This window comes from Emiliania huxleyi (genome assembly GCF_000372725.1).
Source record: "Emiliania huxleyi CCMP1516 unplaced genomic scaffold EMIHUscaffold_10, whole genome shotgun sequence".
Taxonomy (NCBI): Eukaryota; Haptophyta; order Isochrysidales; family Noelaerhabdaceae; genus Emiliania; species Emiliania huxleyi.
Window position 1 is genome coordinate 145588 of NW_005202427.1, and position 22333 is coordinate 167920.

The following is a 22333-nucleotide window of genomic DNA, read 5'->3' on the forward strand; positions in this document are numbered from 1 at the left end:
TCGGTCGAGGTCGGGAAGGCCCGATTTCCGATTTGTTATGCTTTCTGAGAAGAGAGCAAGCAAGCCCACTCATCCCCACTCTGCGCAGCGAGAGAAACCATTGGCTTTTTGTTTGTCAGCCACAGCAGCCAAACAAACAACCTCCCCCAAGTGGCTGCTAGGAGGAGGTGGGAGGGGAGCGAACGGCGCAGGCTTTCGTGATGCGCGATGCGTCCCGCTTTCTGTGCCTGTGCCTGTACGTGAGTCCAGTCCCCTACCGTGCCGGCGAACCCAGACGCCAGTTTGTGGTCGAGCTTGGTCAATTTTGGTCTCGGCCAGCTGGTCTCGGCAGCCTTGACCGAACACCATGTCGAATGACGACCGTATCAACCGCTCCATGTGGCCCATCGAGTACCGCAAGCCGCACGATGTCTCGTTCGACAAGAAGAAGACGATGATGCGCACCGTCACCACCTCGGGCTCAGGCGACGACGCGCGCGACGGCTCGGTGGTGCGGCTGCACTTCAGCGTGCATGCGCCGGAGGAGGAGGGTGGCGAGCGGCTCATCTTCGACTCGGCGAGCGTCCAGCCGGGCGGCGTCTCCTTCACGCTCGGAGAGACGCTGCACGCCGAGGTGCTCGAGCGGGCGGTGCTCGGCCTCCCGCCGGGAAGCGTCGCCGACGTCATCTGCACCGACGCCGCGGCGGCGAGCGACAGCCTGCTGCGGATCGAGCCGCCTCCGCTGGGGCCACTCGCGACCGAGACAGTCACCGCGGTGCAGCGCAAGCAGTTCAGCGAGCAGATCGGCGCCTCCTTTATAGAGGAGAAGAATGCCGAGGTTCTGGCGGAGGCCAAGGCGCGTCGGGCCCGCCTCCGACCCTGCTCGCGCCGCGGCAGCCGGCCACGGCGACCACCCGTCCCCCTCCCAGGCGTGGCGGCCTCCCGCGACGATGACCCGCTGGAATGTCCGCCTCGACTCTGCGGTGCCCTCAGCGCCGCCTCCCGCAGCTAGCACCGCCCCTCTCCCGCAGCTAGCACCGCCCCGCCCCTCTCTCCCGGGGCAGCCCTCTCCCGGAAGCAGCGCCTTGCTCCTCCTGGAGTGGACCCTTGAGCGACAGCCCGACCCCCCGCCCCGACCGCACCCGCAGACCGCCGGAGTCGTCCCCGCCTTCATCACCTACCCGCCCGAGCGGCTCGACTGGTCCACACGCCAAAAGGAATTCGGCGCGACCTCCGCCTCGCCCGAGAGACACGCGGCCGCGCCGCTGCGCCCCGGCGCCCTCACGCGTCGAGCGGCCGCCCCTCGCCCCCGCGCAGGCGCCGTCCTCTTCGGAAAGGGCCAGCACGCGCGCGCCGGCCGGAGGTACAAGAAGGCGCTGCTCGATCTCGAGGCGATCTCGACTCGTCGCAGTGGTCGTCGGGGCTGCTCGTGTCGGAGAGCTGCTCGCCCGCACCTGTAGGTGCCGACGCAGTGGACCGAGGAGACAAACATCGAGCGGAACAAGCTCCGGCGTGCTCTCTACGCGCCCCTCCTCGCCCCTCCTCGCCCCTCTCGACTACGTGCAGAGGCGCGCCCTCACCGCCGCTCAGCCGGATAGGCTGGCGCTGCACCTCAACATCGCCGCGTGCGCCCTCCGCACCGCCGACTACGACAACGCGGTTTTCCACGCCACGCGCGCGCTGCGCACCGACCCCAAGAACGTCAAGGCCCTCTTCCGGCGTGCGAGTGCCGCCGTGTCGCTGCGCCCTGCCGCCCCAGCCTGCCGGCGGGAGCGCCTCATCGGCGGTGGCATCTCCGCTGCAGGCGCGCACCTGGCCAAGGCTGGCGACGTCAACGGGCTCGAGGCGGCGCTGGCGGACCTCGGCCGCGCCCGCGAGCTCGACCCCGACAACCGCGATGCACCGCTCACATGGCGGACAGGGTGGGCTGGGGCGGCGCCTCACGCGCCGGCGCCGTGGGTAGGTGGCGGCCAAGCTGGCAGAGGCGAGGAGACGGCAAAAGGCGGCCGACAGGGACGCGGCCTCCGTCTTTTCGAAGATGGTGCAGCCGGCGGAGGCTATCTACTCGTGAGGAATTCACGTCTCAGATCAGGTGCTCTAGAGTGGGTCCGGATGACACCACAAACAACTCAGCGCGGTCTTTCTCACACACCGCGTCACTCACACTTATAGGAATATCTAGACACGTCGTGGACCCCAGTGGCACGACGGAAAATGCCCATCTTGCGAAACTGTCAAACCCTAGTTTGCGAGTGAACACACTCTATATAGTTAGTATAGAGTTTGAACTGGTTGGGTAGTAGTCTAAGTTCTGAGCCTCGAGGCTGAGCGGGTCTAAGTGTGACTAGTCACGCTGGGGTGCTTACGCGGTCTAAGATCAGCGAGAGCCTCTTACATCGGCTAAGTCGGCCGTGGCACAGCCTGGGGCCAAGAGGCTCCCACCGTGATCAACGATACGGCGCTAGCCCCCAAATTTTCTTCGCCTGCGGCGGGCGCCTTCTAATCCGGATCGATCCTTCTCATGCTCAGCAATCGCCGCCTCAGCATCCTCCTCTTCCGATTCTCGTTGCTCTTCTTGAGCGCAATCTTCAAGCCAAACAGTTCTCACAAATAGCCTCAAGCTCAAACAAACGCATGTCAAGGAAGCCTGTGTATGCTGGTCCTCTTTGAACGATCCGCGCGTGAGGTAGATCTAGCATAGGGCCTTGTTGGCAGCAGCCAGCTTGTTGCGCTGCTTCGTTGCGATGAGCTGATTGGGATCGCAGAAGTGCATGCCAAGCACCGCCACGATCTTGAAGCAGAACACATCGCAACCGCATCGTCCGCACTGCCATCGGCATGCCGCGCCCGCCGCTTCGCCGCAGCCGCCTTAAGACACGCATAGCGGCAGCACATGGTACGGTGCGCGTACTTGAGCAGGAGTTGCGCGCCGCAAGTAGCGCACTGGCCCTGGGACAAGGCGATATGGCGTCGTGCGCGGCATACGTTGGTCGGGACGCGTCCAGGTATTTTTCGGGTAAACCTGGACTTTTGCAGGTATACCCGGGTTTTACCCGGATTTGGCCTTGTGCCGTCTAAGTTCATGGCCCCCGACCATACAGCGTCTAAGTCCGAGCCCGGCTCCGTGCGGGGGCTAAGTTGAGCGCTCGCTCGCTGTGCAGAGGCTAAGTGTAGAGCGACCGGACCCTCTAGCCCTACTACCCAACCATTGAGTTTGAGTGGCAAGGGTGCCGTCACCGTGCGCCGTGCGCCGTGGCTGCGAGAGGGCCTCCCGCCAGACCGCGGCTGGGCTGGAACGTGGACAAGGGGAGCTGGGAATGCACCTGCGGTACCGAGCGGAGAGGGGAGAGGGGCGGTGCCGACCCCAAAAACAGCCAAAAAAGCGAGAGACATAATTCATAAAGTCCCCTCTACATAATAAACTATCTAGAATGTATGCCATTTGTTACATGCGCCATGCGATACATCTTCTCCTCGCACGCTAAGATTCCTCAAAGAGCGGAGAGATTGAGAGCGCGAGCTCGAAACCAACTGGCTGCTTGTGGGAAGTTTCCCACACCAGCAGTTGTAGGCCATTCACGTCGAATAGCGAATGCCGCCCAAATTATGGGGGCCGCGCTCAGCCCGCGGCGACGTTCTTCTCGGGGCTGTGTGGCGCCGCGGCGAGCACGAGCCCGGGCAGGTTCGCGTGGGAGAGCAGGTGGCAGCCGCTCGCGACGGCGCAAAAGGGCAGCGTTGCGATCGGTATGCCGAGCGACGCAGCGACCGCGCCTTTGGCGCCGCCGAAGACGGCTGCCGTCGCCACGGCGCCGCCCGTCGCGAGCGCCGCCGCCCCCGCAGACGGCACGTAGAAGACCGAGACGGCGAGGGCCGTGAGCGATGGGTTAAAGCCCCACAACCCCGTCGCTATCTCGGCGGCGGGAGCGCCGAGGAGGTACCCGGTGCCGGCGCCGACCGCAGAGCCGTATGCGGCGGCGACGGCGCATGCGGGCGAGTAGAGGGCGGTTGCGCCGAGGATCATCGCGCCCGAGACGGCGTCGCCAACCACAAAGATCTGAGCCACGCCCGCGAGGGGCGACAGCACCCACTCGACGGCAGAGAGGGCGGCAGCCGGGTCGGCGGGCGGCGCGCCGGCGAGCGGGCGTATGACGGCGAGGGAGGCGAGCGCGATCGTATTGAAGGCCCATGTCCACTGCGGCACGCCGCCACAGAGCGGCTTGAGCGCGGCGACCAGCGGCGCCGTCAGGGCAGCGCCTCCGACCGCAGCCGCGGCCGCCGCCGGAGAGCCGGCGGGTAGGCCGAGGAAGACCGCAAAGGCGCAGCCGACGAGGCACCCGTTGTAGCCGTACAAGCCCGCCGAGATGGCAGCCGCGTCGAGGCCGGCCACGCGAGCCGTCGCTGTGGCCGAGGCGGTGCCAGCGGCTGCCAGGGCGCCCAGCCACGGGTCGCCGTAGACGAGCGCCGCGAGCGTGAGCGCGCCCGACGCGGGAGAGTTGAGGAAGATGACCTGGCCGACGCCGCGAAGGCACTCATCCAGAAACGGCGGCAGGAGCGTGCCGGCCTGTGGCGCAGCGGCGGCCTTTGGCGCTCCGCGGTCCTCGGCCGAGGAGGAGGAGCTTGCAAACCGCCGAGGGAGGCTGCGGCCGGAGGAGATTCTGGAGCCCAGGCGCCGAGTAGCGGCTACGGCCGGGAGGCGACGCGGACAAAGGAGGCGCAGCCCAGCCTGCATGTCCCAACCAACAGGCGCTTGTTGGGGTACAGCCTCTTTGGGGGTTGTTACAGAAAGAAATAAGCCCCGCAGCTGAGCTGGGAATATGACCGCCGCAAGCGGCGTGGCGTGGAGCGGTTGAGCATCCCTCCGGGGGCCCCTCTGCGCCGGGGAGGCGTTGTTGGAGGCTAGGACGCAAGCGTCCGTGCCCCTTTTCAAACTCGGGGCCCACTCCGCTACGCTCCGACCCGAATTTGGAGGGCCTAAAATTTTAAGGTGTTGCTGCGCAAAAGGGGTCGGACACAGGGCGCAGCTCATGCTAAGAGCTAGAAGGGGAGATTCATAGAGAGAGAACAACCACCCTGCCCCGTTATTGCGTACACCAGAGAGAAGAGAGCGCGCCGCGCGACCCGCGTCGCTCCGCGAGGGCATGAGCCTTCCGCGATTCGATCCCGCAGCCAAAAGCTGCTCGCTCGAACCGCGGCCGACTCTACCATCGCGGCTGCAGCTGTCGAGCTCTCCAGAAAACTGGTGCCTCATATGCTGCCTCCCTGCGGATGCTGCCGGCGAGCCTGGCGGTCCGCTGTACTACAAGGATGTGCTGACTCGATTCTACCTCGAATTCTTCTACCCCCACGACTCGGAACGCGAATGTGACAGGACCATCGGGTCCTTCAGCCACCAAAGCGGGATCACCCGAGAGCAGCTGAGCCTGCCTCTGGCCTCGCCTCCCTCTCCTTCAGGCATTCGTGGCATCCTATGGGTCGTCCAGAGTATCGACCTCTGGCTTGTCAGCCGCCCCATCGAGGGCACCATGAAGTACAGCGATGCCACCTCGCTGGCCTCTCCGCAAGGCCCCCCGACCGCGTCGAACTCATCGGCGCGGGCTCCCTCGGCTACGGGACCGGCCCCAGCTTCGGCTGAGGGCTAACAAGCTGCCGAGCCCAAAAGCCAAATCACTGTGAGAGTCGTGATTTCTTGTTGGTTTCCTAAAATCTCTCTCTCTCCCAGAGAGAGACTAAAAGTACGTACACCAGAAACACAACAACCACAAAAGCTCTCTCTCTCTTGTGCCTGTCCAGTGTCCTCACTTAGAAAACTAGGACGGCGGCAGTCATGGTGCTATTACGGGCATGGATCAGTGGAAAGTGTGGAGAGGGTGGTATGCGATAGTAGAGCAGGCGCTTTGTGTGTGAGGCTGCCCCCCAGAAAAGAATTTCAAACAGCACACGAGGCACGGGACTGGCGCGCACTTGCAGCACTAACACACACAGGTAACAACAAACAAATGATTTGTGAGTGTTGATGTTTGTGAGTTGTTTGGTATTGCGAATAATCTCTCTCAGGTACACCACACGGGAGCCGCCTAAGCGCCCAGAAAAGAATTGTACCTTGCGCAGGAAAGTTACTCCAAAATTAGTTCTGTGCATGGATTGTGCTCTTTTTAAGGCTTTATGTGAACAGCGCTGACTTCTGACTGTCATTGCTGTCTCTCCCTTCTCGACTATCTGTGCTTGTGCGTCTTGGGTCCGGGGTTGTGTTTTTCTGTGAACAGCGTCTTGGGTCCGGGGTTGTGTTTTTCAGGAAAAAAGCAGGTCGGATGTCGTAGACACGCCCGACATGGCCGAACGGCGCGCGGCGGCGATGCTGGCGGCCTCGCTGCTGACGTTGCCAGCCGCGCCGCTGGCACGTCGATCGCCACTGTCACCACGTCTCTCGCCGCGGTGGAGCTCTGCGACGAGGACGTGGCAATGCGCTGCTCTGCTCAAAGCGATGCTGGCTCTGCTGCCGACCCTGAGTGGGAGGCAGTGCTGGCGCAGCAGATAGCAGAGGAAGCAGAGGAAGCGGAGCTCTACTGCCGCTTCGAGCGCCGTGGCGACGACTACAACATGTACAGCGAGGAGGAGGAGGAGGAGGATGGCCATGCTGCTGTGCAGGGCGTGGCTGGGAAGGTGAACGAGCCGCTCGAGGAGCGGGACGAGTCGGCTCGTGTCACCGGTGGAGGATTCAGTATGCCGCAGGCGGCTCCCCGTGACCAACCAAAGCCACCCCTCTTCTCAGATCAGTGCTTGCACCGATACCTGAATCCTCTGCCGCTCCCAGCCGTGCTCGCCGAGCCTCCGCCGCCTCCACCTCCGCCTTCAATATCAATGTCCCACCCCCCTCCGCGCGGGCCTTCTAGGCCCGCGGGTAGTCTCCCCCCATCCCCAGGGCCTCCAGGGCTCGCACCTCAACCTCTCATAGACCAGCGCAAAGCGCCATAGGACGTATTTCCTTCTCAATAACAAGGTCTGTGAACAGCGAACCAAAAAGACAAAAATATAGTATCAAAGCTAGTCAGAGCACCGTCCAAAGGCGGGTGCTGTCGACAAAGGGACAATCTCGTCTGTCTGTAGCCGAACTTGTGATGGGACACCCTCGGAACCCAACTGCGTACTACTTGGCTAGCACGCTATTGGCATACCAGGTCTGAACACAAAGGATTAGCTGTATCTACCCAGCGCTCCGCTTACACTAACCTGTGAAGCGTGAACAGCGCCAGGAATTTCAACAGCATTCCTTGAACGATCACAGTGGCGTCCTCCGACGCCGCAGCGAGCCTGAGCTCGTATTCCTTCTCAATAACAAGGTCTGTGAACAGCGCGCCCTGTTTGAGAGAGCTGTACGCCCAGCCCATGTTCATTCTCTCCTCCCTCCTTTGTGCGCTCGTCGCCTCCCCGCCCGAGGCTTGCAAGGCGCTCCGAGGCTTCTACGATGCCATCGGCGCGAAAGACAAATCGCCGTCCTTCAAGGACACGAGCTCGACCTGCTGCGCCTTTCTCGACGTGTGCGCTCTCACCCTCGCCGCAGGCCGCTCCCCTGCCCTCACGGCCAGGCCCTTCGCGCGCAGGTGAGATGCACGCAGCCGGATGGCTCACCCAGCCCGCCCCTCGGCCAAAAAGAAGGGTGGAAAGCGGGCGCCACCCTGACCAAGATCAAATTCCGGGGCGGCACCGAGCTTGGCGGTAGCGGCACGCTGCCCGGCGCCCTGCTGCTACCGCTCGCCGGCACGCTCGAGTACCTCGACTTGGGCAAGGATGGGGACCGCTCCTTCTCGGGCACGCTGCCTGCGGAGCTTGCCCAGCTCACCGCGCTCCAAAAGCTGAGTCTCACCACCGGCAAGTTCAGCGGCACCATTCCGCACCAGCTCGGCCGGCTTCCCGCGCTGGAGAAGTTGACGCTCCTCTCCAAGCGCCTCTCGGGGACGGTCCCGGGCGAGCTTTGCCACAGGTCGGACGGCTCGCTCAGGAAACTGGTTCTCGACGACAACGTGAAGCTCTCGGGCGCGCGCGGCGCCGGCGGGAGGTCCGGGCTCGGCGGGCGGCCCAGGTGACGAGTGGGCCGGGCCGTGTCCCGCGTAGGAACGCTGCCGCCCGAGTGCTTCCTCTTGCCCACACTCGAGGCGCCGCCGCTCCTCACCGCCGCCCTTGGCGCCGCTGCACTCGGCTCTGCCGCCCTCGGCCGCAAACCATATCCCGCGCTCGGATCTCCGCCGCCGCTCCTCCTTGCTCCACATGCTCTCCACAACGCCACGCCGCAGCCCAGACGCTAGGCCAGCGCGTCTCCCCCCTCCCGCCGCGCAGGAAATCTCCGCCAAGAAGACGCGCATCTCCGGCACGCTGCCATCTCGGGCACGCTGCCAGGGGGGCGTCATCTCGTGCAGCGTCATGTCGCCTCCACTGCCGCCTCCACCGCCGCCTTCACCGCCGCCGCCGCCTTCACCGCCGCCGCCGCCTTCACCGCCATCGTTGGCCTCTGACACGGCTGTCGTCGTCCTCCTCATCTGTGCGATCGCCATCCCGGCCGCGGCCTGGCTGTTGTACACCCTGTGCAAGCGCGTCGCCATCACCTCGACGGTGCGCCTTGGGCCGCACCACACCCTCCCCCGGCCGCTACTCCCCCCCCCCCCCACACACACACACCTTTTCACACACACTGGCCCCCACATCGCGCGCGCCGCCGCCTCGGCCCCTTTCCCTCCCCTCAGGTGGTGGTTCCAAAGATGACCGAGCTCGACTCCGCGGCGGTGGCCTTAGCCCGCAGAGACCTCGGGTAGGGTGCCCGCCCGGCTGCGGCTCGCACTGAGTGCGACTGCTTGTGAGCAGGTGGAGCACATCCCGGAAGGGGAGGCAAGGCCGACGCACTACAACTGAGAGGGTCGTGCTAGTTTTCGGCGTGAGGGCGCGGTGCCCATTCCGCATTCAACCATGCATTGCTTCGACCATGCATGCAGGCTGCCCACCACCGACACCGCGGCCGTGCTATTTAATAATTTCCCCTATTTCGCACACATCGCGGGCGCATCGGCACGGGGCAAAACCCAAACAAAACGGAGAGGCTTTTTTGCACGCCCCGCAGCACATCTCACGAGAAATGGACAGGACGCGGCACTCTGCCGCCGGCGATGCGCGAACGGGACAACGGTGGGGCGGTATGTGTCTCTGGGCGATAAAAGTGTGATCACAGGCCGGTCGTCCCCAAGTGTGAAGTGAGAGCAGAGTCCACAGTCGTGAGACTGTGACTCAAGTCCGAGGGCGAGCTCTGGCCTACGCACGCTCTGGCTCTCTCCTCTCTCCACTGTCCACATGTTCTCCAGCTCGTTACTCGTCGTCCCGCAGGAGGAGGTGCGGCATGACGTGGGCGCGCCATACCTCCAGCGGCAAGCGGCGCGAGTGGCGGGCCGCGGCGCCGAGCCAGAGCAGCTCCACGGCGCGCGCGCGCACTGCCGCCGGAAACAGATGGTGCGAGTGCGGGGTCCAGGGCGCGTCCGCTTGCAGCACTAGCGCGGCGGCGGCGGCGCCGGCTTCAGCGCCTTCGCCCTCGGCGGCCCGCGTTTGGAGGATGGCCCTGGCGCGTTCGAGCGGCGTGACCGCACCAGATGCTGCGCCCGAACCGGAGGCTGCGGGCGCGCGCACAGAAGCGCCGGCGCGGAGGAGGGACGAGGCTCGCGCGGCAGTCAGCTGCTCGAGGTGGTGGAGAGGTGTCCAGCCGCGGCTCCGCACGAGCCACGCGTGCAGCTCCACCCAGCCACGCGTCTCCGCGACCGCCTCCGCCTCCAGCCGCGGCTCCTCCGCGACCGCCAGCCTCCTTCCGCCCACGCGCGACGCGCCGAACGAGGAGAGGGCCGCAGCGCAGGCCAAATGGCCCCGCAGCACCGCGACGAGCATCGGAGTCCAGCCCTTGTCGTCTGCGGCGTCGATCTCTGCGCCGCCCTCGCAGAGGAGTGAGCAGCACCCCGCGGCTCCCTGCTGCGCGGCGACGTGCAGCGCCGTCAGGCCCGTCGCTGACCGGCAGGTCAGGTCGGCACGCGCATGCAGCAGGGCGGCACAGCACTCGTCGTGGCCGCGAAAGGCGGCGAGCCGCAGCGGCGAGGCCAGTTCGACGTCGGCGCCTCCCTCGCAGAGGACACGCACGCAGTCCGCGCGCCCCTCTTGCACCGCGGCCTTGAGCGCCGTGAACCCCGAGGCCGACTCGAGGTCGACGGCGGCGCGCGCGACGACGAGGAGGCGGACGCACGGCTCGTGGCCCTGGTGCGAGGCCAGGTGGAGCGCCGTGCTGCCGTCCGGTAGGCGTTCGTCCAGACCAGCGCCAGCCCCGCACAGTGCAGTCGCGCAGGCTGCGTGGCCGCCGATGCAGGCTGCGTGCAGCGCGGTGCTTCCATTGGACGTGGCGTGGTTGATCGAGGCGCCAGCAGCGAGAAGAGCTTGCACGCAGTCAGCGTGGCCCTCTCCGGCGGCCAGCAGCAGCGGCGTGCGGCCGCAGTTGTCTGTGATGTCAACAGGCGCGGCAGAGTCAACTAGTAGCGCGGTAAGCGCGTCGGCGTCGCCCGTTTCTGCAAGGTTGTGGATTCGCGGGCGCCCATCGCGCCCACGCGTGCCAGTTCTAGGCATGAAAGGGAGCCGGCTGGCGCAGATAGTAAGGTGCCGGAGTCGCCGTTGTAGCCCGCAGAATATTTGGCTGTCACCAGCGCCTGTCGCAACAAATGGATTCCGGCTCCTACCAGATAGGGGGTCAGTCCCACGGTTAGACCCTATGCAATAGGTAGGTAGGTCCGGTTTTGACCGCCCCAGAGGGCCCCGCAATAGGTAGGTAGGTGGTGGTGTGTGTGTGGGGGGGGGGGGACGGCGCGTTTAGCCGCGAACAGGGCCGTCCAACGCACAGAGGGCTCAACGGGTATTTTTCGCTTCGCTGCGCGGCCCCGCAAAATAGGTAGGTAGGTGGGGCACGGAGCCCTGGCGGTTGGCGCCCGGAATAGGTAGGTAGGTAGGGCGTTTTGGTGCGAGTCATGGGGATCAGACCCCCTATCTGGGTAGGAGCCGGAACCCCGGGGCTAGTGTGCGAAAAGAAACACTCGCGACTTTTTTTACCTGCTTCGAGGTCCCTTGGCATGTCTGTTTTCTTTCTTTCTTTCTTTCGAGGTCTCGAGATACACAAAGCGGCCAAGCCGAGGCACACACACTAGGTGCGGGGTGTGCCCGCCCGAACGAATATGTTGTTTCCCCCTATTTAACCCCTCCACGCTATCCACGCTCACACAGCACGACGAAGACGACGTGCACACTGGCATCGCGGATGGAGTGAGACGCATTGTGGGCCAGTGCTTCGTTCCTCTTCTGTCCTGCGTCCACCCATAGCCATACCGCGTTGGTGTCCAGTCCGAGCCAGACTGTTCTTCGCCTTTCTATCAATCAATCAAGTGCTTGAAAGCATAACGCCATTGTCCTGTCTGTCTGTCTGTGGGAATATCAGACAGAAGAGAGAGCGCTGCTTAGCACAAACAAACAAACAAACAAACTCTCTCTCTCTCTCTCTGATTTAGAAGCGGGGGCACTTTTGGAGCAAGCAAGTGCCGAGTTTTTAAGCACCCCGCCCTGCCTACCTATCACAGGTTCACAGGGACCGCAAACGAAGCGACTCCCAGTGAACCTAGCCGTGAACGCGCTCGAATTCAGAACTTGGCGAGCCCGGCCCCACCCACAATCATGATGCTGCGGCGTTTGTCCGCACTGCTCCACCTCGCGATGCGATTCATGAAGGGGGAATGTGAAGCGACCCTGGAGATGGCGGGATGCCTGCTCACAGCGGACGGAGGCTCGGTCAACAGCTCCTGCGCGATCCAAGCGCCAGCCATGCGCGCCGACGATTTTGTGACTGCAAGCGGAGCCAGCCTTGAGAGGATGGACTATGCCAATTCACTCAAGCGCACCGAAATGGAGGAACGCTTCGCAGCCGTCGAGCACCGGCTCTCCGCCCTCGAAGCACAGCTCGCGTCGGGCGCGGTGATTGCAACTCCTCAGGGAGTCGGGCACGGTTTTGCTGGCGGGCATGGCGGCAGCCGCGGTGTTGGTGGAAGCACGTACAGTGGCGCGCGCAAGACTGCTGATACGCGTGGGCTGGTCTACGCATTCATCGCGTTCGACCAGACCGGATTCGGCCGTGTGCAGGCCATTCTGGCGCAACGTGCGGCACGGTACGGCTGGCGGACGTTCGGCGGGGGGCCGTGCCATCCCGAGACGCGAGGTCGGACGGACGCCGACGGCTCGTGCCATTCTGTCGCGAACGGTGATGTCGTCGCCCTGTTCGCATCGACTCACGATGGCGCCACGCCTTCGATTCAGTACTGCGAACGAGTGCCGCGTCCTTGCCGCTACATCACCTTGCTGCGGCACCCAATTAGCCGGCTGCTGTCGAGCTACAGCTACTTTTGCGAGGGATGCGCTGAGGGGGGGCGACAATGTCGAGGATGGCAGGACCCAGAGCGGCTGAGATGCCCAAACATGACTCGGACCGCGTACGCTGCTTACTTTGGCGACGTGTATACGCAAACATTTGCGCCGAAAGGTCTCCGAATGCTCGGTCCCGAGTACAGCGGCTTGCGCTCTCCGGTCGACCTCGCCGACTATTTCCTCCGATCCGTCTTTGTGATGCTGTACGAGGTGGATTTCAAGGCCGAGCGTCCGTTGGCGCGGTTTGCCGCGTGGACGGGTGATCGCTGGCTGGCGACGCAAGTCAGCGACGAGGCGTACCGGGAAGACGGAGGGGGTGCGACCCTGCCGGAGGGCGAGAGCGCAGCGATCAGGAAGATGCTGCGAAACGACCTCGAGCTGTGGACCCGTGTCTCGTCCCGCGCCACGCTGCCGCCCGCGGGGACCGCGGAGGGAGTGGCGCGATCTCGCGAAGCCATTTCTTAGGTACCCAGTGCGCGCCAGTCCCGTGCCTCGCTCGTGTTGTGAGAGGGGGAGAAGAAACAAAAATGACACACACACACAGCCCAGCACAAAAAAGAAAGAACAGACACCCCAAGGGAGGGATGGGAGGAATGCACGCCGCCACCACACAGGGATTTTAAGGAGAGGGGTGTGATGCGCTAGCCGTCGCCCACCCTTGGGAGAGAAGCTAGCGAGGCGAATGACATATTCGACACCCTCGACGACCATCTCGGCTACGGTTTTCCGACTCCGGCTTCGGCTGGTAGTCGACAAGCTGCCGAGCCCAAATCACTGTGTGTGCCACATTTCTTGTTGGCTTCTAAAAATCTCTCTCTCTCTCCCTTGGGCGTCCGCCTCTCCTCTCTTCGCAGTCTCTCGCCGATTCTCGCTGCAACCTTCATGCCACCTCGCGGTCGTCCCACTCTCGTCGTTCTCTCGTAACAACCAGCACCAACGAGGCAAACAAATCTCTCTCCTCTCTAAGGAAGAAAGAAAACAGACAACCCAAACGAGGGATAGGGGAGGAGGACAGGGTCCCCACCTGCACGAGCAGGATTTTGGAAGGACGATCAGGGGGACAGGTGGGGCTCTCCTGCTCCTGACAAGGGACACGACAGGCTCGCCAGCGCGGTGCACGGTGGAATCCCAACTCCACTGGCGGTCTCATCTCAGTCTAGCGACCTGCCTCCAGCTTCTCGCTGGCAGTCTCTCGCTACCACAGGCACACTGACACAGGGGTGGCAGGGGCGGCGGCAGCCGAGTCACCCACATACATACTATGCGGGCCTCCCTCACTAGAGGTGCGGCCTGCGCGTGTCCTCGCCCTTGGGAAGGTCTTGAGGGGGAAGGGGAAGGCGCTGTGTGTCTGTGCATGCATGCCCATGCATGCATGCTACCCAACGCGGCCAAAGGATATCCACCTCGAGAACCTCGAGAGATGCATGCATGTGTGAATACCCCCATCCCAGGGCCTCCAGGGCTCGCACCTCAACCTCTCACAGACCAGCGCACAGCGCCACGCGCCGTATTTTCTTCTCAATAACAAGGCTGTATGTATGTATGTAGGAAGGTGAAGAACAGTCAGGCTCGGACTGGACACCAACCCGGTATGGGTGTGAAGTGTGTCTCTCTATCTACCGCGCACTTATTCTGCCATGCTCGCCACACTTCGGCTTCTCGCGGCGGCGACCGCGGCCTTCTCGCCAACGTACACGCCTCGCGCACGCCCGACGATGATGGCCGCCACGCTCACCGAGCAGCTCATGGCGAAGCTGCCACCCAACGTGCAGACGGGTGGTGCGGGCGGCGCCACCACGTATGACGCGCTGCTCCGGCTCGACGACGCCTGGAGCAGGCTGCGCGCCGGTGAGCTTCCGCCGGCCAAGCAGGTCGTCTTCGACGAGCCCACCGCAGCTGTGGAGACGGCAGAGTACGATCTCGTCGTTGCTGGCGGCAACATCGGCATCCTGCTCGCCACCGCGCTTGTGCTGCGCGGGCTGCGGGTGGCGGTGCTCGAGGGCGGTGATCTGCGCGGGCGCGAGCAGGACTGGAACGCGTCGCGCAAGGAGGTGATGGAGCTCGTGGAGGCGGGCGTGCTCTCGCTCGAGGAGCTCGACGAGGTCATCGGCATCGAGTTCAACCCCGTGCGCTGCGGCTTCCAGGGCGGCGCCGACGTGTGGCTCAACGACGTGCTCAACGTGGGCGTCCGGCCAGAGGCGCTTGTCCGGTGCGCGCGCGCGCGCTTCGAGGCGGCCGGCGGAGTCGTGCTCGAGAGGACGCCCCTTTCGACGGTGCGCGTGCGGCCCGGCGCGGCGGTGCTCACCGCCGCCGACGGGCGCGAGGTGCGCGCGCGGCTCCTGATCGACTGCATGGGGCAGCGATCGCCGATCGTCGCGCAGGTGCGCGGCGGCGCGCCGCCCGACGGGGTGTGCGTGGTCGTCGGCTCGTGCGCAGACGGCTACCCAAAAGAGTTGAACACGTTTGGAGACGTCATCTTCGCGGACACGCTCACCGAGCCCGCGGCGGGCGGCGCCGGCTGCCCAACACAGTACTTCTGGGAGGCGTTCCCGGCGAGCGCGAGCGCGACCCAGCGCACGACGTACCTCTTCACCTACATGGGGCTCGAGCCGGAGAGGCCGTCGGTGATGGACATCATGGAGGACTACTGGAGGCTGCTTCCACGCTACCAGGGCGTCGACCTCGACGACCTCACGCCGGAGCGAGTGCTGTTTGGGCTCTTCACCTCGTACAAGGACTCGCCGCTGCCCGTCCAGTTCGACCGCGTCATGCAGATCGGCGACGCGGGCGGGCTGCAGAGCCCGCTCTCTTTCGGCGGATTTGGGGCTATCACGAGGCACATCGGACGGCTCTCTGACGCCGTGGAGAGCGCTCTCGCCGCCGACGCGCTCTCGTGCGGCCAGCTGGGCCTGATCAACCCGTACCAGGCCAACTTGCGCGCCGCGTGGCTCTTCCAGGCGTCGATGCGCCCGCCGGTGCAGCAGGGCGCGTGGTCCGCCGACTTCATCTCGAAGGTCCTCGTCGCGACGTTCGAGGTGATGGAGGCGCGCGGGGAGGCGGTGATGCTCCCCTTCCTCCAGGACACGCTGCGCGTCGACGGCCTCGCGCTCACAATCGGCGGGCTGATGCTCTCGGCGCCACTGACCGCGGTCGAGATCCTTATCCGCCTCGGACCCGTCCCCCTCGCCGACTGGTTCGTCCACTTCGCCGCGATGGTCCTCGGCTCCGCCCTCGGCTCGGAGCAGAGCCGCGCGCTCGCCAAGGCTGCCGCGCCGCTGCTGCCGCCAGAGACACGATTCGAGCTCGATCGCGTTGTCGAGGGCTGGCAGTTTGGCAGCGGCTTGGACTACTCGCCGCCGCTCGCGCCCACACCCATGGATGCGGAGGCACTCGCAACGGCCAAGCGCGCGGCAGCGGCAGCGCGCGCCCACACGCCTAGAGGCGGACTCGCCGCGGCGGCGGCCGTGTTGTAAGAGGTCTTCGAGATCGTGAGTACGTGTATCACCATCACGTGTTGATTATGAGGTCTTGTGAGCAAGTCCTCCGTGTCTAGCGAGGTCTGAACGACAGGAACAGTTTTTTAGCTCTGAACAACAACAAGGCCGACGCCACACCCTGCACGCGCCACATATCCATGATGGCCACGCATCCCACTTCCCGCACACATGGCCACACATGGCACAAGATGGACATGGACATGGAAGTGTGTCGTGTGATGGGTTTCGTGTTCGGTGAACGGTGTGAGCGTCCCCTCTTGGTCCTCAGCCTATCCCTCCGCCGCGACGAGCTCAGAACGGCCACGGCACGCGGTTCTGAATCCTAGCGATGGCGCCCTTGGCCGTGTCTACGGTCGAGAACCACTGCGGCGCCGTCTGGCCGAGCAGCGCCAGCAGCTCCCGCAGCTCCTCTGTCGAGATATTTGCGGATGCGAAGCGATAGCGCAAGCGGTCCAGCAGCTGCGCCATCGGCAGAGCGCTTGCGGCGCACTCCGAGCCGCGCTCGCGGTGGAGGGCGGCACGCACGGCGAGCGCGATGTTGGGAAGTTGCCGCTGGAGGTTGGCGTGTCGCACCGCCGGCGCGGCTGCCGCGGCGCTCTTCTTCGCCGCCTCGCGCAGCATGATCTTCTCGACGAGCGCCGCCGAGAGGCCTGCGAGCTTCGGGTCCGTCGCGGGCTTGCTCGAGCCCACCGCGGCCGCCTCCGCTGCGTCCTGCACCCGAGATGCCTGCGGCGCAGCCGCGTGCTCTTGCGCGGCACCTGGCTGCGCGACCAGCGCCCCTGCCTCAGGCGGCCGGTGAGGGCGCGCGATCGGCCCGCCTCGGCGAGCCCGCTCTGGGAGCAGCGCCTTCGGCGGAGCGGAATCCTGCTCGGCGTGCACGTGCTGCAGCAGCCGCGCGCGCATCTCCGCGCGGCGAGCGCCGAGCCCGGCGGCGGCAGCGGTCGCCGCGGTGCGCGACTGCGCCGGATTTGAGAGGAGAGCGACCTGCGCTCGTGCGCCCAGGTCGGCGGGCGAGACGGGAGCCGGGGTGCTTCGCGCCGACGGCGAGCAGATGAGCCAGTCTTGCACCTCGACCGCGCCCGGAATGCGCGGACCTCTCGAAGGCGGCCACACCGCCGTCACGTCGTACGCCTCTGGCCACACGCCCAGGATGGACTGCAGCATCTCGGGCGGGAAAGTGCGGCCCGTCGCGCGCTGCAGGTGCGGCTGGAGGGCGGTGAAGAGCGGCTGGTCGCCCCGCTTCCCCTGGAAGAAGAGGAGCGTGCTCTCGACCGCGATGAAGGCCTCTTCAATCTGCTGCAGGTGCGCCGGGAGACGAGGCGGCGATATGGGACTCGAGCAACGCGCGACGGCAGGCGGGGCGCGGGCCGTCCGCGGGGTGCGCTCTGCATCGCCGCTCGGCGTGGCGACAGGCGAGTCCGGCTGTGCGGGTATCTGTGCGGGCAGCTTCGACTGCGTGAGGCCGTGTGCCAGCGACTGCATGACCGGCGTCAACGAAGCTGACCTTGACGCCCTCATGGCGGGTGCCGCAGACCGCCTCGGGGCGCACTGCGCCGGTTTGTCCGCCTCGCGCTCGCACCCACCCCCGCCCTGCGCCACGTGTGACAGCTCTGCGGAGCCGCTTCTGGCCTCGGCGCGCTCCTCGATCGTGACGAGGCCCATCTGCGTCGCTGATTGCGGCAGTTGAGCCGCTGCAGGTCTGGCAGCTTTCGCCACGCTCTTGGCACCGTCTCCAGGAGCGATGCCCAACGCACGGCGCTTCCGGCTACGCAGTCCGAGGTTCTGAAGAGTGCTCATCGGAATGTTATATCACGCGGTCTCGCGCCAGAACTGCGCGGCAAATTCTGGAATTCTTTTTGAGCTAGCCTTCGATGTTACGAAACAAACAGGCGGACACACGCATTACACATCGCTCTCGGCCCCCCACAGACATCCCGCACACCCGCCGCCCCCGCGCGCGCCCCACCCCGGCCGGGAGAAAGCTGAAAGGTGCTCAGTCGGAACACCGGTGTCGAGGTCCGTGGTAGAGCAGGCGGTGCAAGTGGCTGTCGTGCTCTCCTCAAGCGTGGAGGCAAGCAGAGCGCGGTGGCGCTGCGGCTAATGCTGGGGGATGCAGAAGCAGACGAGAGGGAGAGCGTAGCCAAGACGGTGATCGGTCTCCTGACACCGCACAAGGCCGACGACGCTCGTCAGCCTTGGGGCTGCTTCTCGGCCGAGCCCTTCTACGTGCACGGCCTCGAAGAGTGGAACATAGACCTTCCACAGCATCGGAACCAGTCCAGAAAGCCCTCAGATCGGAGCGATGTGGCGGAGCTGATGGCGTCCTTCCGCAAGCGTGCGGCGGCGTCTGGCACCGGGATACCTGAACACAAGCCCGGAGTCCGTGCGTCAGTCGGGATCTCGACGCCGAGCCCCAGAACGAGGCGGTCGGCGCTTCCCTCGCCGCGTCCGAGTGCCATCGAGCGAGTGGGGAGCGGGGGCGTCGTTCGGAGCCCGCGAGTCAGCCTCGAGCGCGCCAGCTCGGCCTCGGGCCGAGCCGAGCCGTCGCCAAAGCAACCACGCGACGCGCGGGCACAGCCCCAGACGCCGGGACAGCGAGCGACGGCGTGGGCCCAGACCGCACCCTGCTGAGAGGGGCGGGGAACCCGCCGGGGTGGACCTGCCGGTGGGGATAGAAGACAAGAGTGGTAGACGACGGCCTTCCAGATCTCCCCCAGCTGGGACGCCCGGCGCGCTATGGGAGAGAGACATGCGTTTCCGAATTCTGCGCTGAATTCTTAGGCGGCTCCCGTGGTGTACCCGTGTTAGTGCCAGTGCGCGCCAGTCCCCTTCGTTGCCAAATTCTTTTTCTTGCACTCGACGTAAAGGTCTTCTCTTATTCTTTTCTTTTTCTTTAGCGCTTGTCTGTCGTTCTCCACACCGCCGTGGCGTGGCAGACGGTGAACGAGCTAGCGTGCGGGGACAGCGGCATTGTGCACGGTGCCAAGTGCATTGCCGCTCTTAACGGAGTCGCTTAGGCGGCTCCGGTGGTGTGCCGGTGATAGTACTAGCACGCGCCAGTTCGCACCTGTGTCGAGCCTGTCTGCTGTGAGAGAGAGTTCTTTTGTTCAAATCCTTTTTCTTTTTCTTCGTGGAGAAGTCTCTTCGAAGTCTCGTCGAGGAGCGCCAGAGGAGCGCGTCCACACACACGCATGTACATATACATATGTTGCTTTGCCCGTTCGCTCGTCGTCCCTCCTCGCGCAAGAAGCGCAGCTGGCACTCGCGCCGATGGGAGATCAACCCGGAGAGGCTCCGGCGCGTCTTCGCCAAGCTTCCGGAGCCAGCCCGGGCCGAGCTGCTCGACCCGGACACGCTCACTCAGCTCGTTGCTGAAGGAGCTGTGCACGCGGCACTGCTGGGCGGCGGTATGGATGCGGCTGAGGCGGACCGCGTTCTGCGCCGCAAGCTGTCCCCTCCGTTCCTCGCGGCCGCCCTCGCCTTTTTCCGAGAGGCGCTCGCCGGCGACGAGCGGACACCGCCCGTGCTGCCTCGCGAGCTGGTGTACCACCAAGTGTTGCTGCCGCTGCCGCCCTCGATGGACCCGCAGAGGCAGGTGGACCCCGACGCGGCAGCACTTGTCACCGTTGCGAGGGCATGCAAGCTTCCGCGCGAGCGCCAGCCGCGAGAGGCGCGCGACGCGCGGCGGCAGAACCGCGTCTTGCGGCAATGCGATGGGTGCGGAGCATACAAGAGCTCGGTCGAGTTTTACGCCTGCTGCCTGCACGACGAGCAGCGCGTCTGCCGCGTGTGCATGCTGGCCCGGCCGGCCGAGCCCTTCGGGGAGCACCTGACGGAGGAGCGCCGCACTGCTCCCGTCCTCGCCCTCGCGTCGGCTCTGCTGGAAGCGCTTGCCGAGCGGGCGGCGCAGGCGGAGAGGCAGCTGTCCAGGGCGCAGGCGGGCGCGGGCGCCGCGTCTGCGCCTGGGAGCGGGGGGGAGGGGGGCGGCCCCGTGGGCGGCGCGGAGTGTCTGCCCTGCGACGAGCCTCCTCCGCACCGAGCCGCCGCCGCGCCCGGCATGCCTCGGAGCCGAAGCAAGACTGCCCTCGCTGCCGCCTCGGTGGCAGGCGCGGCTTCGGCGCCACGAGCCGCCGTCGCCGCAGACGCTCCCCTCGACACCCACAAGGCGGGCTCCGCCGCCTCCGCCGCCGCACCCGCGCGCAACGGAGCGACGCCGGCAGCCGCCGCCGCGACGACGGCGTCCGCGGCTCTCGTGCGTTTCGTCTCGCTGTTCGGGCGCGTGGGGTGGCGAGGAGCGTCTTTGGCCGCCGCCGGACTCGCCTTCACCTTCACAAAGTACCAGGTGGCCATCGGCGCGACCGCCTCCGTCGCGGGCGCCCTCCTCCTTCGCTCGACGATGGTGCTTGGTGCCGGGGGCGCATTCGTCCTGGCCCTGTGGCTCTTCCTGACCGTCCTGCTGCCGGTCGGCGTCGCCCAGCTGCACGCCGTCTTCCCTTCGCTCTTTGGCGCCGTCGCCGGCGACCCGGAGCGCTGGATCTTTGAGCTCCCCATCCCAGAGCAGCTCGCAGGCAAGCACGCGTTTGGCCGCCGCGCGCGCCGCGCCGCCAAGCGCTCAGCCGCGGCGGCGGCGGCGGCGGCGGCCGCCGCCGCCGCCGAGTGGTCCTTAGAGGAGGAGCAGAACGACCCCTCCGGCGCGTCGGCCGGGGCACCCACGGCCTCGCTGCCCGACGCCACCGGCGCGGCGGACGTCGGCGCGAAGGAAGCCCCTCCCTCCTTCTTCGAGCTGACGGCGAACACGCGCGCCGCGCTCGGCGTGGCCGGCGCCGCGCTGCTCCCGTCCATCACTCTGCTCGGCTCGCGAGGCACGCTGGCCGTCTCGCTCTGGATCGCCGCCGCGATCCTGCTACCGCTTGGGGTGGCGCGACTGCACGCGCTCTGCCCCTCCCTCTTTGGGATGGTGGCGGGCGACCCCCAGAGGTGGCTGTTTGAGACGTCGGCCAAGTCGATGGAGAAGACGCTGGTAGAGACGCGCGAGGCGATCGGCCGCCGTGCGCGCCGCGCCGCGAAGCGCGCTGAAGCGGCGGCGGCGGCGGCCGCCGCCGCCGCCGCCGCCGAGTGGAGCGCCGAGGAGCGGACAGACGATGAGTGGTCTGCGGACGATGACGACGACGCCCCGCCACCCGTGGCCTGGTGGGAGCCGCGCCGCCCGCCGCCCGCCTCGCACGCCGCGGCGCACGGCGCGAGGGCGACCTCAGCCGGCAGCCTCCACCGGCGGGCAGCGGCGGCCCCAGAGGTGTCGCTCGAGGGCGCCCCGCCGTCTCCGTTCCGAGGCGAGCCACCGGCGGCCGCCTCGGATTCGCCGCCCGCGTTTGCTGCGCCCGACGGCATGACGGAGGAGCAACAGCTCGAGTGGGCTGTGCGCGAGTCGCTGCGGCAGGGCGAGTTCGCGGCCGCCCCAGGCGAGGGCGGAGCCCCACGCGAGGGCGGAGCCAGCGACGGGGCGGCGAGCGGGGCGGTGGCGGCGGCGCCCTCTGTGAGCTCCGGCGGAGGCGGAGGCGGCGCTGCCAAGGCGAGGGAGGGCGACCCGGCCTCGGAAGGCGGTGACAGCGCAAAGGTCCAGATGTTGCAGGGCCAAGTCGCCTCTCTGCTCGAGGTCGTGGCGAGGCTCGAGGCCAAGGTCGAGGTCCTCAGCGGCGCAGACGGCCCGCGCGGTGAGGCGCAGCCGGCGCAGGCCTCACAACAGCCGCCGGTTGCCTCGGCTCCAGCGCCACCGGCGCCGCCGCCGCCGCCAGCACTGCCGCAAGGCGAGGACGCGAGCGCGTCCGTGGCTGCGCCCGCGCCATCGGCCACGCCCGTCTCCGAGGCGCCCCCATCGCCCGAACCACCGAGCAGCTACGCGGTGCACGGCGACGACGACTCGGGGTTCGAGAGCGAGAGCCAGGCCTGACTGGAGGCCTGATGGTGTGTGTGTTGCGGATCATGGTGTGTGCGGATCATGCTTCATGCGGCCGGTGAGCGCTGTGTGGCGCTTTCCCTCTTGGACGTGTGCCTCTAGTAGCAAGAGACGAACGCCACCACCCTCGCCCAGGGATTTACAACGCTGTCTTAAGGTCCGACCTGTGGGCTCTGCCTGCGCTCGGCACCGGGCACCGCCTCGGTATACAAAATGCCCCTGAGGCACTTGGAGCACTTGGAGTGCGGTCAGTAACCTCACGCCCAGGACCGGGGAGCTGAGAAGCGCACCCAGTTGGCCGGACGCTCGGGATCGGGCTCGTACGGGCTAGAGAGAGCCCTGACCCCTAGCTAGGGGGGTTGCGCGGTCGCAGGGCCATAACACGGGTCTCCGAGGGATAGTACCGCGCTCCGGGTTTCCCCTAGCAGCA

At 66.1% G+C, this 22333-nt stretch overlaps 7 protein-coding genes across 7 annotated transcripts; 5 read left to right on the forward strand and 2 right to left on the reverse strand.

The window, feature by feature from the left end:
* The first annotated feature begins 293 nt into the window (after nt 1–293).
* On the forward strand, nt 294–2389 carry EMIHUDRAFT_433238 (hypothetical protein). The gene is given in 9 exon segments (XM_005793519.1): nt 294–835; nt 909–962; nt 1128–1203; nt 1297–1370; nt 1440–1489; nt 1578–1705; nt 1784–1878; nt 1943–2120; nt 2133–2389. 8 exon segments carry the CDS (start codon nt 347–349, stop codon nt 2048–2050), a joined length of 1074 nt encoding a protein of 357 aa, XP_005793576.1. The 5' UTR covers nt 294–346; the 3' UTR covers nt 2051–2120; nt 2133–2389.
* A 977-nt stretch (nt 2390–3366) lies between these two features.
* On the reverse strand, nt 3367–4735 carry EMIHUDRAFT_433245 (hypothetical protein). The gene has a single exon (XM_005793520.1). It carries the CDS (start codon nt 4706–4708, stop codon nt 3599–3601), a length of 1110 nt encoding a protein of 369 aa, XP_005793577.1. The 5' UTR covers nt 4709–4735; the 3' UTR covers nt 3367–3598.
* A 340-nt stretch (nt 4736–5075) lies between these two features.
* EMIHUDRAFT_351187 (hypothetical protein) lies at nt 5076–5618 on the forward strand (the record flags this gene model as incomplete). The annotated part of the gene is made up of 1 exon (XM_005793521.1): nt 5076–5618. A coding segment is annotated over one exon (543 nt), but the record flags the coding sequence as incomplete, so codon positions are not given.
* A 1744-nt stretch (nt 5619–7362) lies between these two features.
* On the forward strand, nt 7363–8880 carry EMIHUDRAFT_420695 (hypothetical protein; the record flags this gene model as incomplete). The annotated part of the gene is made up of 6 exons (XM_005793522.1): nt 7363–7512; nt 7578–8010; nt 8089–8129; nt 8311–8583; nt 8715–8753; nt 8833–8880. The coding sequence occupies 6 exons, from the start codon at nt 7363–7365 to the stop codon at nt 8878–8880; spliced, it is 984 nt and encodes a 327-aa protein (XP_005793579.1).
* A 447-nt stretch (nt 8881–9327) lies between these two features.
* EMIHUDRAFT_199367 (hypothetical protein) lies at nt 9328–11116 on the reverse strand (the record flags this gene model as incomplete). The annotated part of the gene is made up of 4 exons (XM_005793523.1): nt 9328–9429; nt 9730–10254; nt 10599–10723; nt 11095–11116. The coding sequence occupies 4 exons, from the start codon at nt 11114–11116 to the stop codon at nt 9328–9330; spliced, it is 774 nt and encodes a 257-aa protein (XP_005793580.1).
* Nucleotides 11117–14075: 2959 nt separating this feature from the next.
* On the forward strand, nt 14076–16018 carry EMIHUDRAFT_448701 (hypothetical protein). Its single transcript, XM_005793524.1, has 3 exons — nt 14076–14924; nt 14997–15346; nt 15893–16018. The coding sequence occupies exons 1-3, from the start codon at nt 14091–14093 to the stop codon at nt 15924–15926; spliced, it is 1218 nt and encodes a 405-aa protein (XP_005793581.1). The 5' UTR covers nt 14076–14090; the 3' UTR covers nt 15927–16018.
* Nucleotides 16019–19155: 3137 nt separating this feature from the next.
* Nucleotides 19156–21897, forward strand: EMIHUDRAFT_199372 (hypothetical protein; the record flags this gene model as incomplete). The annotated part of the gene is made up of 6 exons (XM_005793525.1): nt 19156–19806; nt 20293–20460; nt 20620–20970; nt 21244–21366; nt 21580–21633; nt 21814–21897. The coding sequence occupies 6 exons, from the start codon at nt 19156–19158 to the stop codon at nt 21895–21897; spliced, it is 1431 nt and encodes a 476-aa protein (XP_005793582.1).
* Between the last annotated feature and the right edge of the window lie 436 nt (nt 21898–22333).